Source organism: Heliangelus exortis, chromosome 21 (genome assembly GCF_036169615.1).
Source record: "Heliangelus exortis chromosome 21, bHelExo1.hap1, whole genome shotgun sequence".
Taxonomy (NCBI): Eukaryota; Metazoa; Chordata; class Aves; order Apodiformes; family Trochilidae; genus Heliangelus; species Heliangelus exortis.
The window spans coordinates 8,945,875-8,962,956 of record NC_092442.1 but is presented as its reverse complement, the minus strand read 5'-3'; the positions used below and the strand labels follow the sequence as shown (position 1 = coordinate 8,962,956).

At 38.2% G+C, this 17,082-nt stretch overlaps 1 protein-coding gene across 21 annotated transcripts in view; it reads left to right on the top strand.

Moving 5' to 3' along the window:
• BCAS3 (BCAS3 microtubule associated cell migration factor) overlaps nucleotides 1-17,082 on the top strand; it is a 310,770-nt gene that overhangs the window by 33,084 nt on the left and 260,604 nt on the right. For all 21 annotated transcript variants that reach the window (XM_071765279.1, XM_071765297.1, XM_071765287.1 and 18 more), the window contains exons 8-9: nucleotides 6,778-6,885; nucleotides 9,463-9,539. In XM_071765279.1, the coding sequence (XP_071621380.1) occupies nucleotides 6,778-6,885; nucleotides 9,463-9,539 (185 nt within the window). The remainder of the gene's footprint in view (nucleotides 1-6,777; nucleotides 6,886-9,462; nucleotides 9,540-17,082) is intronic.

Here is a 17,082-nt window from a genome sequence, read left to right as displayed (position 1 = left end):
CCTTTTGGCACCATCACCCAAGTCTCTTCTTTTGGCATTCAGGCTGAGACTTGTAGTTTACCTGTAACAAAATGGTTTCTGCAGAGCTGGTGGCTTTTTCAAAATACTTTTATTAGATGTCTGTGGGGCTGTGAGGGTGGTGAGGTAAGAGGATAAGATGGAACTTTTTTTTTTTTTATTAGACTGATAGACTTGAGTAAATTATTTGAGGAAGATACAAGAGTAAAGTTTGTATCTCTTGGTTTTTAACACAAATATTTTAGTGATGTATCAAATAATCTCTCTTGTATTTAAAGGGCTGGGTTTAGTAACATGTCTGAGATTGGTACAGGTTTTTCTTATTTATAACTAAGTGCTTCCATGGTTTTTTGCAATTTGTGGTGCACTTAAAGTGTCTCTGCTGCTTTGTGTTTCACTGCTACAGGCGCATTTTTGGGAAGTGTCACTTTTAAAAAAAATCCTACTCTGCTTTTCCTGATTTTGAGTGAATCTGTTAAGTACCTTGAATGAAAGCAAGAAAATGACTTAAAAGTTGAGTTCTCAAGCTTTTATTCTGAAAAGTTGGGATTCAGAGAGCCAGGGAGTTTTAGGGGACTAGATGGCGGGAGGCATTTTCTGCAGTGATGTTCAAGGACTGTTTTGTTTTTTTTTTTTTTAAATAAAATCCAAGGATTAAATACATTTTCATTCTGGTGTGCATTTTTCAGCAAGGCAGTGGGAATACAGTACTATGGATGAGAGCTTGGAGGAGGACTGCAAAACAAACCTTACAACAAGGTTTACAAGTATTTTTTACCTTGCTGCAGATGAGTTAATGACTGCATTGCTTTGGATGCTTACTGACCTATGGAAAACAACTGAGTGCAGGGAGGTTTTTGTGTTGACTCAAGACATGGAAGGTGAAAAGCAGAGTGTGTACAAATTCTATCTTGCAAGAACAAGTAATTTCATAAAAATAAAATTATCAAAATGTTGGAACAACTCACAGTAAATATAGAGAGCTCATTGTTGCTTAAAGTCTTTCAAGACAAGATTAGGTTGCTTTGTAAAAAATGATTCCTTTGAGCTTCTGGGACGTTTTGTTTATGGCCTGGAAAGAGATGATCCTTCTAGGATTGAAATCTGTTCATTTGAGCAAACCTTCTTCAGGGTCCATGAGGAGAACAGAATTGCCTTTGTGGCCTCAACATGCTAATAATATTACTACAAAGATCATAATCAAATCTCATGCTTCAACTTTCCAGTGTAAAGGTTCAGGAAGGAATTTTTCCAGTAAACAATTAATTAACTCTGTACTGTGTACTCCGGTTTATTTGGCTTTTTTTCCCCTTCTGTGCAGCATCAGAGAGTGGCCACAGCTACAAGAGGTTACTGGGGAATCTGAACCACTACCCTGGGATTTAGAAAGTTCTGTTTCTGTCAGGCTCCTCATGCCCACATGGAAATAGCTTTTTCTTTACCCATAACTTATTGGTAGATGTTACACTTTACAGAGTAGTCATTTTTAAGAACCTTTCTTGTTATAGTTTTCTGTACAGATGATTAGGGCATACCTTGTCCAGCCAGTTCCTTGGGCTTACTGTCACTGTTGTCTTTCCTGTTCTCTACATGTGACATGTTCAGTGCCAGGGCTTTTAAAACATTTCAACTTGGTATAAGAATAGCTATCTAGGTCAAACTTAATGGCCAGCATCAAAGAGTAAGGCTAGGTGAGGTAATGATCCCTTCCAACTTGACAATGAAATAAGCTGTCATTTGGAAAATGAGCTTGAGCACTTAAAAAAAAAAATTAATTCAAGTGTATGTTAAATCCCACAGACTGTAAGATGGGGCTAGTAAGGAATTGTTGGTTTTTAGTTTTTTTTTAGTATGACCTTACTAAAAGTTTTAGTATTTTTATCTTTTGCAGACCCTGAAAATAGAAAACAGCCTTATTTTTCACTATGTTGGGCCTGTTTGGCTTGAAAAAATGATTACCACAAATTGCATACAAATAAATAAAACCCCACAAGAGAAATGGATAAGACAATGAAGAATGGTAGTAGTGTGGCCATAGCAGACTGGGAAGTAAGTCTGGGAACATGCAGTGCATTACCAGCCTGCTCCTGATTATATTTTTTTAGAAACAGTGAAAGGTTGTTTTTGAAAACTAAACTGTACTTCAGAACAGAATAATAAAACCAGTCAGCAGCCTAATTTTGAAACACTGAAATTAAAATATGACTTTTTTTGTTGTTGTTGTGAAAGATAAGAGGCAAATTGTCATAGAATAATTGCCAGATTTTTATTTAATCCATCATTTTATGTTTGCTGAAATTGGTGGTAACTGTAAGGCTGTGTGCTGGAACTCAAATTGCTTTTGACTGGAAATACATGACCTGTCTGAGGTTGGTTTACTGATTGCTGTTGAATTTACTGATCTGCAGAACATGTACTACAAGGCTTGAAGTTGCTCTCCAATTTAAGTGTTCCAAGCTTTTCCCAGGGAATACAATTCCATTTTGTGGATTTCTGACTTTTTCTATCAGTGAGTGCTTGTGTGTAAGGAAAACAAGATTTGGCTTCAAGGTATGGAAATAGCATTTTCCAGCTGCTGGGAAGCAGTGTGCAATAATTGCTGCACTAATACCATTTTAGTCTTGACTAAAATAAATTAGTCAGTTATACTCAGCAAGTTGTTTTTTTTTTTTTTTTTTCTGTAGTTTCTGTCATATTTGTGTTTTTTGCATCTAGCCCCAGAAAGGAATGAACATCATTGTGTTGAGGTCAGTAGGGATTATCCAGGCTGCTCCTGTGCAGTAACTCTCACCCTTTCCCAGCCCAATCCCATCAAATTCTAATGTGAATTTGTTGAGTGTTGTTTAAATAATACCTGGAAGTATCAAAACTGGAATAGTGACCAAATGAAAGACTTCATTTTTTTTTTTTTTCTTCCATTATAGAAAACTCTTTATGTTCCCTTCACATTAGGAAGGTCAATCCATGATGGAAGAGGAGGAAGAAATGTTTGTGTTTCTTTTAAATGTGGAAACTATAAAGAGAAAGGGATCACGGCTGCTGAAAACCTGCTGCTAATATGTGCAATATTTGTCCTAAGGTACAGAACAAGGCAGATGTAATGTAATTCTTGGTGTAATTAGAGAAAGATGGAGCTGGTTGCAGTGTGAGCAGGTGAGAGGGACAGCCTGCAGAGTGGCACCTGGATCAGTTGATACAGAGCAGCTGGAAACAAGCTCTTGCCTCTTGTTCCATCACCTGAAGTCAAGTTACCAACAAGACCCCAGGCAGGGAACACTGTAGTGATTCTCTGTGGAGAGCTACATCATCTTTACATCAAGGTGTAACAACTGAATCAACAGATGCTGAGGTTTACTGATCTTTACAACAGTTCTTGTTTTGGGAGGCTATTTGTAATGCTGATATTGCTTAGAATCCCTGTCAGAAGTGATTGGGTTTTTGGAATTTGTTACATCAGGCTGTGTAGTCTCTTCATGTAATCTCATTGATATGCAAATTCACCTTTTCCTCATTTATTTTTTTATTTTAATGCAGTAACACATTGGATGTTAATAGTAATTAATTGACTGAGCCTGTAGAAAAGAGTAGAAGTGACAGCATTTTTATACACTTTCCTCTAGCAAAGGTTTTACCTATTATTTTAACATTTTTATCACTCTCTAAAATGTATTACAATGCCATAACCTCTGTCCTTGTTCCCAAGTACCATCATTGTGTTATCTCATCAAGCAAAACAAAAGCAGGTAGATGGAGATGCTTCCCTTTGTTTATTTTCTAAAGATTCTGCCCCCAGCTTTTGTGGAAACGCGACTTTTTTCAGAAAAAGCTCTAGCTCGGTTTTATACCTTTCAACCATTTTTTCCCCACCTTTTTTGGACTCATGAAAACCCCTTCTGGAACTGATTTCCCTTTGCTCTTTGAGTGGGCTGTTTGCAAGGTGGGGAGAGGCAGCAGGGAGGGAACACTTGGGAGCGAGCAGAACGAAACCATTCCAGGAGCACAAAACGTTGGCCTCGTGTTGGTTCCATCAATCTGCTCCCTTTTTTTTTTTTTTTTTTTTTCCCCTTGTCTCAAGCCTGTGTTTTGCACTGTGTGTTTGTCTGTGTATGCAAACATTTTGCAGCAGAGCTTTCAGGAATGGTGTGACTCACAGCAAATCTGGGAAGAGGTGATGCTTACGTCGTGATGCGGGAGCACAGATGTAGGCGAGTGCCAGCTGTACAAGGCATCTGTTCTTCTGCTTCTCTCCCTCTGCTGTGACAGTCAAAGAGAAGACAACACAAGAGCCTGACTGGATGTAGATATTTATTAATGCCACCATTTTGAAGTCATCAGTGAATTTATGCCCCTAACCTTTAAAGAAGCTGCTGATATATCTGCATTAAGCAGTCAGAGGGAGCAGCTCTGTGGTGCAAAGCCAGGTCTGCTGCTCATCTGCTGCTGCTCAGTTCCTGTGCTTCTACTGTTCCCTTCCTTACTTCTGTGCTTGGCAGTAAGTTCACCTGGGGGAGATTTCCCTCTAGAGGAGAAAGAAAGGACAAAGTGTTCTTTTTGTGTTGATTTAATGTGCTGAAATGGGTCAGTGTAGAATCTGAGGCCAGGAAAGGAAAACCCACGGAACCATTGAGCTTTTGACATCACTGAAATGGAGGAGGGAGGGATAGCTCTTATGCTTGTGAGTATAGGCTGATCAGGGCACTTGTTATTTATTCTTTAAGTGCTATGAGAGAGAAATGAATCTTTACATCTGTGTCTATAATCCTCATTCTCCTATTCTAGAAGGTTTGACCTCACTTCTGGCTCAAGAGTTGGAAGGAGGATAAAGAAAGACCATTCTAAACATGGTTTACTGGTTTCTAAGCAAAAAAGAGCATATTATGTGTCTCAACATGGTGTCATTCCTTGTTTACACAGCATTTAAAGTAGAATTAGTAGCTATAAATTGGGCTAAATTAATGTCTCTTGCTGAGAGTGGTCAGTAGTAAATGAGGTGCATAATAATGGAAAAAAAAAACCCAAACATTCAGTTTGTTTTCTGGTCGTGGATTGCAGTATACTATGGAATCAAAAGAAAGGTAACATTTGGGAAGATGACTTTTAAGTTGGAGCTAGATAGAATTTCAGAGTACTTTTGATCTAGTTCATACTGATACTTGATTATTAACACTTGAACTCAAGGTAATGGTTTTTAGCTTGTATGATTTTAAGAAATCATTGGTAGAATGGTCCTACTGTGGTCAGCCAAAAGGAACTATGACATACTAGTAATTATTCTTTAAAGACAGGATTGTTGCCCACAATCTTGTTGGTGCAATATGGAAGTTGTAGTTATGTAGTTCACTAAAGTGAAAATGAAGCTGCTCTATATAGGCTTACATGGAAATAGTCATCCAGATCAATTATACTAATGTGATTTTAGCTGTATCATCTCCTCTGATTTCTGTTTTGAAATAAGAATCTGTGTAGCCTTTTATCAAAAGAATAATTTCCTCTACTTAATAGATGTACTGAAATGAGAAATTTTGAACATAGACCTTGCTGTGGTTTTTTGCATTTTCTAGCAGCAGTGAGCTTCAAATATAAAGTAACTGGGCTTGGGTCTCACTGGTTTTGAAGTGTTTCTGAAGGGCCTTTGAAGTGCTTAGAAGTAATAAATAGCACCCTCTAGTTATTAGCCTGGGTATGTGCCTAAAAAAATGTGTACTTTGGGAAGAATTTCAGTAGGCAAAGTGTCAGAAGTAATTTTTTCTATTATTTCTTTGACAGTTGTCTTTCTGTGCATGTATTGTTTCTCTGCTGCATACTTCTTGTGTGTATCCTTTTATTATCCTTGAGGCTTTTGAGGTAAAACCAGTTGGCATTTATACTCCACTTCTCCAGAAAATTCTCAAGCAGCTTGAGGAGATCCAAGTGACAAGCAAGTGTTGTGTCAGGAATTGTGTTAAACTGAGTAAAATAAAACAGATATGGGCAAGGGGAAACACCCTCCTTTACCAATACTTAGGATATGTTTGTACAGCTGGCAATTTGTGCTGCTTCATATTCCTTGACCTAGAAGTAGCCAGCATTTTAATGTGTTCTTGGAGAGGAAAAAAGGTGTCATGGAAAAGAACTGCCACATCAAAGCCTCTCCTTAGCTTGTAAAATGGTTTCCACCACTACCTTCCTCAGCCCTATCGGAACACTCAGCACTTTCTCCCTCTCAAAAGAAAGCAAAGCTTTTTATTAAGAAATGGCCTTGGAGTTTTATTTATATTAAAATGATAAAAGTGACACAAAGTGCTTGAAAAGATCTCTGTAGTTCAAACAAAAGTCCATCAGGGATGTAATGTAAATTCTCTGTAATGTGTCTCTATCCAATCAAGTCAAATGATTCAGCTGTTGCATGGAGTGCAGTACCTTCTGCCTTGAGGGAAGTGTTGCTCTGAGGAATATTTTTTAAATAAGTTTATGCCTGTCAAATGGCTTGTACTTTGCTGGTCAGATCTGATGTTCCTAAGTCTCATCTGTGACCCAGGAAACTGAAGTCTTGGTAATTATTTGCTCCATAAAGGTTCTTGACCGTTGTGAATATCCTAATTCCATTTTAATCACACCTTCCTTTAATGTAGGAGGCTTGTATTGACCCTTTTTTTTCCTCATATTGCTGGATTTTTCATTAAGTGTACTTAATAATGTAGGGAAGATGAAATAATTTACACAAGAATTTTACAAAAAAAAATCCTTTCCATTAAAATATTTTTTAAAAATCCATTTTAGGACAAGCCCACCTTACTGCTGTGTGGACCTTTATTCCCTGCGAACAGGAGAGATGGTCAAGTCCATACAGTTCAAAACTCCTATTTATGATCTGCATTGCAATAAAAGGTAAGGATCTTTCACTCTTCTGTGTTAAAGCATGTACATTTTTGGCAATAAAAGCTATTTCTGGTTTATGTACTCCCTGGCTTAATTATTTGGATTTTCCTCTAAGCATAGCTTTGGTTCTTCATTTTTAAAGCAATCTTTCAGTTTCAGAATGACAATATGCTTTTCCAGTGGCTTTCATTCAATAAGCTCAAAATTTGTAGCATCTGAAATCATTTAAGCTTCTTTTACTTGTGATGAGGGTGAGGAGGAATCATAGGACTCCCTCTCTCAGCTACCTATGGATGGAGAAATGGGATCAGGGGGAGTTTAAGCAGTATAAAGCACTAAAGACTTTATATCTCTGTGATCCATTTTTCTGCCAGACACACACTGCCTGCCTGAACATCCCCACATTCCTGGTGTGCAGCCCGTGGTTTACAGGGCAATAATGTTGCTGTGAGTCAAGTAACAAAGCAGCATCTCTGAAGTGGGATAATGTCACCTGATTTCTGAGAGAAAAAAGGGTTTAGAAAGCTGAGCATCAAATAAAAACCCAACCCTAGAAGCCACAAGGGTTAAACAGACATTTGGCTGGCATTGTACCATCAAAATCTGAATGTAAGTGATGACATTAGGTCAAGTATAAGTTACAGAAGAAAAGCAGAACTAGTGAACAAACACCTTTAATACCACAGCTAGTCCAATAATGAGGAGGGTATTTTGATAGTGTGAATGTTTGAAGAAGCAAAGGATGGTGGTGCTGTGGTTTTCTTTTTTAAATCCCCTTCAATCTCCTTATTGTAGGATGTGAGTGTGATTATTATATCACAAAAGAGTTTCACTGAAGTGGTTGAGTTGGTGAGAGTTATGTGCCATGAATAGGTCACTGTTCCTTTAAAAGCTGTCAGGAGGAGTTCAGTACTTATCTGTGCAACTGTCCCTTGAAAAATTTAAAGTTCCCTTGTGTATGGTGTGATGATAGTAAATCTTTCCAGTCTGGCCTCCTAGCAGAAGAAAAATCCAATTGTAAAAACAGTCAAGAGGCAAATCATCATTCAAAGTCTCTCCCAACTAGAAAATCTTTCCAGGTGCTAATGTTTCTTTTCCTAAGTGGTAAAAATGGAAAAGCTCCTTCAAAGCTCTGTGGCTGTATTCAGGGTAGCTGCTTTTCTGGAATGTATCAGCTTCTGTTATTGTCCAAAGAAAGCTCACTATTTCAGATTGAAAATGCATTAAATGTGGTCAAGTGCAATGCTAATGGTGTGTTAACCATACTACAGCCTAATGGAGTCCAAAATTTAAATGTAAAATAAAACTTGAGTTGCAGGAGGGGGCAAACCTGTTTATAATTTATGTATTTACACTCTAGAATCATTCATCTGGTAGCCTTCATTTATGCACAAAGAGTAGAAAACAAATATCTACAGGGCTGGGGAATACTACCATCAAATATATATACTTTTTCTTTATTTAGACTTTGCACTTTCACATGCATTCAAAGTCTTTACATTATTCATTAGTAACCTTTGTTTTAGGCCTTGTGGAAGAAGTTAGAATTTGTACATTTATACTGATGAGCAGAGAAGTCCTGGGGTGAGAGGGTCCTGAAAGAACTGAGATCCAGAGCATTTTATTGCTCTCATCACAGTCTTCATCAGAAAATGAGTGGCTGGTGCTGCACCAGGGTGTTCCATAGGCTTCAGGAGGCAGCTGGGGAACTGTAGATACAATCTGGGTTATTTGGGCAATGTGTCAGTAAATGTAAAAATGTGTCAGTAAAAATAATACCAGCCCTGGAGTCTTCCATTCTTCATAAGGAGAAATACTTAGATGGTAGATCTTGCCTGTTTATTTGTTGACTTCCTAGGTTGTTCAAGAGTTTAAAAACTTGTTTTTTGGGAAGTTAGCAATTTAGGAGAAGATTATATCCTGGTGATAAAGATTTCAAGATACTTGACTTGCCAAATTTGGCCTCTTTGGGTTTTGACAGCCCTGTATTTCATGTTTAGTTGTTCCTTGGGTTTTGTTCTGTTCCTGTGTCTCAAGTAAGTAACAGGTATTTTACAGTGAAGGTGTGCTCATGTACAACTGTATTCATAAACACACATCTGGGACTTTGCTAACTGACCCAAATCTTTGGTTTTCAACTGTATTTGGATGCTGATGTTCTTGGTATGAAAAAACCTTTGCTTTTAGGAAATAAGGTGGTTTAATGAATTTACAGTGAGATAGGCAATGGGATTATTCCAAATTTAGCTCGTGTTCTATCAGTTGTTGATTTGATTGTTATTTGAGTCATTGAAAGTAATTGAGGATCCTTGCAATTCCAGTCTTTGTTTTTAATGGAGCTTTTACTGCAGGAGGTATATCATAAAAATGCTGTGTTGTTCTGTATCAGATCTGTGTACTTCCTGAAATGAAGGTTATGTGGTTGGGATGAGAGAGAATCCTCAATAACTGCCATGTGTTGGTAACCTGGCAGTTTATCACTGTTGAATTGATATTGATGCTTTTGAAATAATTACATTTAGATATTGAATCTTTAAACTGATGCATTTGATGTTTAAAGCACACATTGTATTTCTGTGTTTTCAGGATACTTGTTGTAGTCCTGCAAGAGAAAATTGCTGCCTTTGACAGCTGTACTTTCACCAAAAAATTCTTCGTTACAAGTAGGTATAAAACTTTGGGTTCAGACTTTTTGCTCTGGTGGTGGAGTGAGAAAAAAACAGAATTGATTTTTTTTGTTTTGTTTTGTATTTCTCAATCGTCACAGCAGGTCTCCATGACTTCATTTGGAGTTTCAGGAAATCTGTTGCTTCACAAAGAAATAAAACCCAATCCAGGGGTTCTTTTTTCAATCTCTGGCTCTTTTGCATATTTATTGTGCTGTAGCTCTTTTCTTGTTGTTGTGAAGAACACCTGTACTGACATCCACAGGTAGCTGAAAAAGTCATTTACCTACTCTCAAGGTGGTGTCTGTGTAATGCTGGCCACTGAGAAAATATTTACTCCAGAAAAAATTTAAAATCTTGTCTTTCCAAACAGCTGGTGACTGGTGCTGCTGTCTATCAATTAGTAGTGCCTCTTAAAATCTGTAGATAACTGAAGTATCATAATTTACTTTGGAAGGACCAGAGTTTTTTAAAAAAAGGAGAATCTGAAATTTCCTGGTTTTTTTTTTTTTATCGCAGTTGGAAAAGTTTTAAATTATCTTTTCATATTACCTGTCTGCTTAAAGAAAAATGTAGTTATGAGAAGCTATTTCTTGTAATAGTTTGAAGAAAAGCAGCTTTATGCAGTAATATTAAAGTTGCCAATAGGTGTCAGTTTCTTCCTATGCATGGCTGAGAGGTACTGGGAAGCTGCTGGGGTTTGGTGGGGAGCCAAATGGGAAAGGACTTGCTTCTGTCCTCCTATTCCTTACTCCTTTTGATTTTTCCAAGGAGAATGAAGATACAAGCCTTGCTCTTGCCAACTTTGTGGACTGTTTATACATAGAAATGAAATGCAGAATGTACAATTAAAAACAGTGTCAGGATTTCTGGAGTTTGGTGTTCCTCAGCAATGCTAATGCAGCTGTGTTGCACATGAGTGGTATTTGTCTTTCTGTTTTTGTTTTTGTGGTTGAACGTGTAGCTTAATACATTGTTGTAATAAAACTACCATAAAATATTCAGGATGTAGAACATGGTCAAGTTCATGCTGCTGTTGGAATGTTTAATCCTTTGTTTCTTGATGTTTCTTCAGCAAATTTGGTGTAGTTATTTTTTTTTCTTGCTTTTTCCCCTGCATGTGATCATATGGCAACGTGCTGACTTGTCTTGAATGGCAGAGAGCCAACAAATTTTATTTGTCCCTTTTGTAACAAAAAACTCAGTGTACAGGTGCTTAGTATGTGAATTTAAGACAGGTGAAATGTGAAGAAAAAGCTTTCTGTGCATATTGCAGAAAAATAACCAGGATATCCTATAATCTACCCTGTGCTGTAACCTCATTTTCAAATGTGTGCTAAGGAAAGGTGTAGCAAAGCCTGCAAAGAACCTGTGGCAGTAACTTTGGTACAGCATTCTCTTCTCCAGTGTGCTGATGTTGGAGCCAACCCTGTTTGGTTCAGAAAGGACTCCCCTCAAGGGGAAGTTAACCCAGGCAATCATTTCCCACCCTGTATTGGTTTAAGTACTCATGTGGCCAAACTAAAAAAAAAAAAATTAGAAAACTCATTTAAGCTTCTAGTAAGAGGACGTGTCCTTTGAGAGTTGTTAGGATTTTTAATAGATTTTTAAGAAATAGTTTTATTGGGGTTCACTCAAGATTTCCTTTGGAGCATTTTTCTGCATACTGCAGATGACAGAAATGAAAATGATGTACAGGCTTTTTTCCCCCCCTTACTTTGCTCTAAACAATAGATGCAGAAAAGCTGAATTTCATTGATTTCTTGTACATCAGTGCCCCCTCAACCCTTCTCCAAAAATGCTGGCTTAGTGGAACATTGATGATTATGAATATGGCCTGATGGATACTTTCTTCTCTGTAAAGAAGATCCTTCCCACCCCCTGGGCCCTGAGTAAAGCTGATCACAGATAACATCATGCATGGCATCATCTTTGTGTCCGATTACCAGTGCCTCTTCAGCTTCTCTGGCCCTTCCACTCCTCATATTGATATATTCTCCATCCATTATTCTCCAGGGATGAAGACAGTTATTGCAGCCATTAGCTGGCACCACATTTCTATTGATGCTGTGCAGCTAGAGCCTTAAGAGGTAATTTTCCAGATTTTAGTCAGAGTACTTTGTTGTATAGAAAGTCTCAAAAGGATTGCCTCACCACAAGCCAAAAATTATTCAGTGGATGTTAAACGCACCCCACCTGCACCTTGCTAAAGAAATAAATAGAGCAGAGCCAAAGCAAACCACATTTGGTTCTCTAATCTGCAGTTTGGATGTGGTGTTTCTGTTTTCACTGACATTCCCATGCAAGAAAAATAACACGGGGGTTCCGTTTGTCACAGGTCTGATCTGGAAATCATCTGGGCTTTTTTTGTCCATTTTTTTTGTCAGCTTTGTTGGAATTCCTTTGCCCTGATGGGCACACAGGGAACAGTTTGATCTCTTTTCTTTGAAGTGGACTGGTTGTCTTATGAGAAAGTTTAATGCCTGAAGAGTTATGTCCTTCAAGGAGTTCTGTTTGTGCATTTCCTTTCTCAGCTGTGATCAGCCAGTGATATTTCTCTTGCATATCCTCCATGGTGTAATAATTGATAGGATCCCCTCTCTGGGGAGGGACACTTGTCAGTTTAGATCTGAAGTCCTTAAGGCAGGTGGGATGTGAGCTCCTGTTTCACAATGTTTTCTTGATCTCTGAAGAGAAGCCAAGTATGTTCCTGTGAATAGTATAGAAATATTTTTATTTGTATCCACACACTCCCATGTAAATATCCACATCCACACCCCCCTTCATGTCATCTGTGCTTGCTGAGAGAAGTTGATCTTGCTTTTACTTTTCAACAGTGTTGTTTTTAAGAACATTTTTTGACTGAATGTGAGAATCAGTGTATCACTAGTACAGGATAATCTTAAAATCTTTTTTAAAAAGGTCAGTGTGGTAGATTTATCCAAATAAATGTCTTCAGTGCATACAGGGTGTTTTGCTGTATTGCAGGAAAGTGCAAATACAACAGAAGAATTGGATAAAGACAGAAACAAGGCACTGGTACCCAAGATGTGTATCTGTCATATCTCCTGGGTGTGACAGCTTTAAAAATTATATGTAAAACAGGAAGTGCTGTTTGGTTCTGTGTGAGTTATTTTTATCTAAAGCACCCAAATCCTTAGTGTTAAAGGCCAAAACAAGGCCTCTTGCTCACAGTGTCCTGTAATGGAACAATAACCTCTGTAGTAACATTATTATTTATCACTGTCCAATTCTCTGAATAAAAAAAACAAACCTGAGATTAAAATATAGTTTGACCTGAAATTGGTCAAATTTGTGCTGAATTAAGCAACCAAGCCTAATAAAAATGAAATGCTGTGGATAGTTTTAGTAAAAGCTCTGCTATTGGAATTAGACCAACAGAACAACAGTAAAATACTTCAAACTGCTGTGATATTGGCAGTGGAAGGAGAGGGCTCTGTAGGAATAATAAGTAACAGTAGTAAGCACAATAATAGCATTAATAACCATGAGGATTAATCTGTGGTCTTTCCCCAGGCTTGTGTACAGGAATTCTGTTCTCTCAGTTGAGTCTAGCACAGAAAAAAATTCCTGGATGGCAGGGATGATTTCACAGTAGGGTGCGTCCTGCTGGGTTGCTCTTTTGCTCCATTTTTATGGGTGATACTTAAACAGAAGGAAGTACACGAACAATAGAAGAGTTTTGGAAAGTATGTGACAGTGTGAGAGTAAAAACATTTACATAGGGCCTTTCATCTAGATGGAACCCAGAGGAATTTATAAACAAGATTAATTTATACAGTTTATAAACAAATAAATTTGGTTTTCTTGGTAATGCTCAAAAAAAAAAAAAAAAAGCCCAGGCAAACAAAAAATATTAGATAAAACAACTTACATGATTTGTTTTCCTTGGGATAAACAAAGGTTTTGCAACAACAGTATCACTCTACCCGTGATTTATTGCACATACCCTTTCCATGCTCTCTGTCATGGAGCTGCTTTGGATTGCAAGATTTAGGAATGTACTTTGTTAATTTTGTTACAATGCTGTATACTTCAGGAGACCTAGAAAACAATTACTAATTGATTATAAGCTACATCCAGTGACTGACAACTAACATAGTGGTTATTGCAGCTGTTTATTTAAAAATACACAGTACCACTGCTACACAGGTTTTTTTTTAAAGTGAGAGGTGGCAAATACCTTGAATTATTAAAGGCAAATATTTTTGTTTGAAGAGTTAATGCGTTTTGGAATTAGTTCAGAAAACTTGTGTCTGAAAATACCAAAAAAGGATGAGTGTGTCTAAGTGCAGAGGAAATCAGAAGGAATTAGGGAAAAGAAAGCAGGGAAAATTATAGAAAAAGGAAGTTTTGCTTCAACCGACAGAAAGAAAAAAAGAAAAAAAAAAAAAAAAAAAGACCAAAGAGAACAACTTAATAAAATGGTTTTCATTAAAACATAAAAACGAAGTCAAGATACAGAGGATGAAAGCCTGGCAAATATCACAAACAGATTTTTTAAAAAAAAAATTTCTTTTTCTGGACTGTAAAACTAAGTGTAGAGAATAAGAGTTCTGACCATACACTGTGAAATTAAAAAGCAACCATCTCAGTGGCTGAGATCTCAGTGTCCTGAGATAATCATGTTGGGATGGGTTTGAAGAAGAGCAATCTGGATGCTTCTGATTCAGCTTTAACCTTGATTCACAGATTAATTTGCATGTTTTTACCAGTGTCATTTCCCAGTGGGCTTTAAGTGAGCTCTGAGAAGGAGGTGGAGCTGTGCCCTGGGGAAGGAGCTGTGCTTGGTTCTGTGCATCCTTATGGAGACTGAAAACAAGCTCTGACTTAGCTCAGACACCTTCTGTCTGGTAGGGTCAGATTTTTCTAGACTGAACCGTGGCCTTCTGGTGCATCTTCAGCCCTGAGTGCTTTGCCAAGATAAGATCAGCTTTAGCTCTTCATTAATGGAGCCACTCAGGCTGTGTGGGATGTTTCTCAAGTGGAAAATATTGCAGCCTTAACTGTGATAATGCTTCTGGGGGGAAATTCTCATTCAAGTCCTGGTCCTGCACCTCTGTGGCATGTTTTTGTTCAACAGGTGGTGTTGGCATGTGTTCTATTTGGTACAGAATTTATTTGGTGCATGTGCAGAGTCCCTCAGGGCACATCCATCATCCCTGCCTGGGGGCTGAGAAGGGCACACACGTAGCACACATCCCAGGGTAGTGGGTGACAGATTGTGACACTGTCATGTCATGTGTAACAGAGAGACACAGCTCTGCTCCTCCTGAAGGAGAGCTGTTGGGAGAGTTAGATGCCTGCAGACTGCTGATTGCTTCTAGGATTCCAAATATTGTGTGTTTGGATGTGAAGTACCAACCTGCACAGTGTCTGTGGATATTGGGAATCCCCTCAGTGTTTAGCCCCCAACTTTTCATCCCATATTGAGCTTTTGAGTTCATATATGTATAGTCATGTGTATATACATCTTTTTTTAAAGGTTTTTCCTTCTGAGAAAGCTGGGAAGCTTAAAGAGCTGCCCCAGTACAAATGGTTCAAGTTTTTTTTTGATATTTATGGGCTTAATATCTGTTAGAGCTGAGATGGCTCCTGGTGGCCCTATTCCTCCTGACAGTGTTTTCCCAATGCACTGTTTGTTTGAAGGCAAAGTGGGAGGAGAGGAATGTGTTGCTTTGCTCTTCTTGGCTGCTGCCTGTGTTCACTCTGCCATTACTGAAGCCAGAGGATGAGCTTTTTAAAAATCACCTAAGGACCTGAGCCCTAGTTTTTTGTAGGAGCACAGACCAATGGAAGAGTCAGGAGTGGATGTATTTGTGTGGATTTTCAGCACGAATGGAGATGATTTTCTTAATGATGGGCATATGGATGTGAATCTCAAAAGGGTGGTAGAGATTTTAATAAATGCAGTTGAAAAATAAAGTAAAATCAAGATGCCTTCTTGTTTTATGCTCATTAGGCAAACATTTGCATCTCTTTTTGGAGAGCTTTGAGTACTTTCTTTGATTCCTCTACACTCAGTAAAACCAAATTCAACAAGGAAGCTGAAACTATCTTTGAATCCAGGCAATCCAACTCATGCATATTTCAAATTATTTTTATAAAACTGTTATTAAAACAAAAAGTGAAGAACCAGAGAAATTGTAATGCTAAAGAATTTACCTCTGGTACCATTTCAGTGCAGGTAAAACTTGGATCTTGGAAATGGGAATATGAAGGCACAGAGTGGGATCTGCCAGGATTTTTCTGCCTTTCTTTTCACAGCTTGAGGTTCGTCCATTTCCTCTGGGTGTCACTAGAAAGCACAGAGGGAGCAACTCAATACTTGAAACCATTTAATACAGTTTCCAGTAGATTTTCACCTGCATTTTTGTGGGTGACAGTCCTAATGAAGCTTACTCAAAGATGAGATGTTTTTTAGTCCTTGCTTGCTTTGCTGGACTTTTGGAAGGACTTTCCCCAAGTGATCTTTTCTTGGATGACCTTTCCGTGCTGTCGTTAAAACTTGGAAACTTTGGTCTTCTTGACAGTTAGTTCTGCATTCTCATTATGTTCATTGCTATTGTAAACATGCTAAAGTTGCTGCTGTTGTTGCTTGGAATGGATTTTTTTTTCCCCTCAGTTGTTTTGATATTTAGCAGAAGTAGAAGTTAATCTTTAAGAGGGTCAGGCTGGTGATGATTGGATGGCCGAGCCTGGTGGGTCACGCTGTGGCTGGCTTTTCATTTGCCCAGTAGATGATGTTCTGCTGACTCCAGCTGTTTTTTTGGAAAGCAGAAAAACAATTTGCTTTTCCTTCCCATAAAGTATAACCCTTTGTTTATCCCTGCACTGCTGCAAGTTTCCAAAATGCAGAGATTTGCAAAGAAAAGAAAGGGAGGAAATGGCTCTTTTTTAATGCTGCTTTTTTCGTATCGGGGAGCAGAGTTTAGTCCTGGGTTGAATTGGTGACCTCTGGGGAGGTTGTTTTTAGAATTTTGTGTGTGGGATTGACTGGGATTCATGGAACAAACTATTTATCCTGGGTTTGGTGAGGACAGCTGCTGATTTTCTAAGAAAACCTTAACTCTCTCCAGCTCCTTGGTTGTTGATGTCAAGAATAATGCTGCTTCCCCTTCTTCATTTGAAATAATTGAAATAATTGACAGCAGCTCCCTTACCATGCAAGAGATTTCTTTTTTTGTTCTGGACTTGCTGAATTGCTTCAGCTTTGACCATTGCAGCACATGTGCTGCCTACCACTCCTGTGGGTTTCTGCTGCAAGAAGGATGTCACGAGGTGCTTGCAGAGTTTGGGAAATGCAAGTGGCTGATTCGAAATTCTCTGCAAAGATTTACATGATGAGGGCTGTCAGCTGACAGCTTTTAGTGCCATATTTTTTAAATACGAGGGAAGAAAAAAAGTTTGTGGGACCTGAATGCCTTTACTGACCCAGAGAAGACTTTCTGGAGCAGAAGTCAGCATTAAAACCTCACCGGTCCTGATCTATAATGGAAGAACATGGTTGTATTTACAA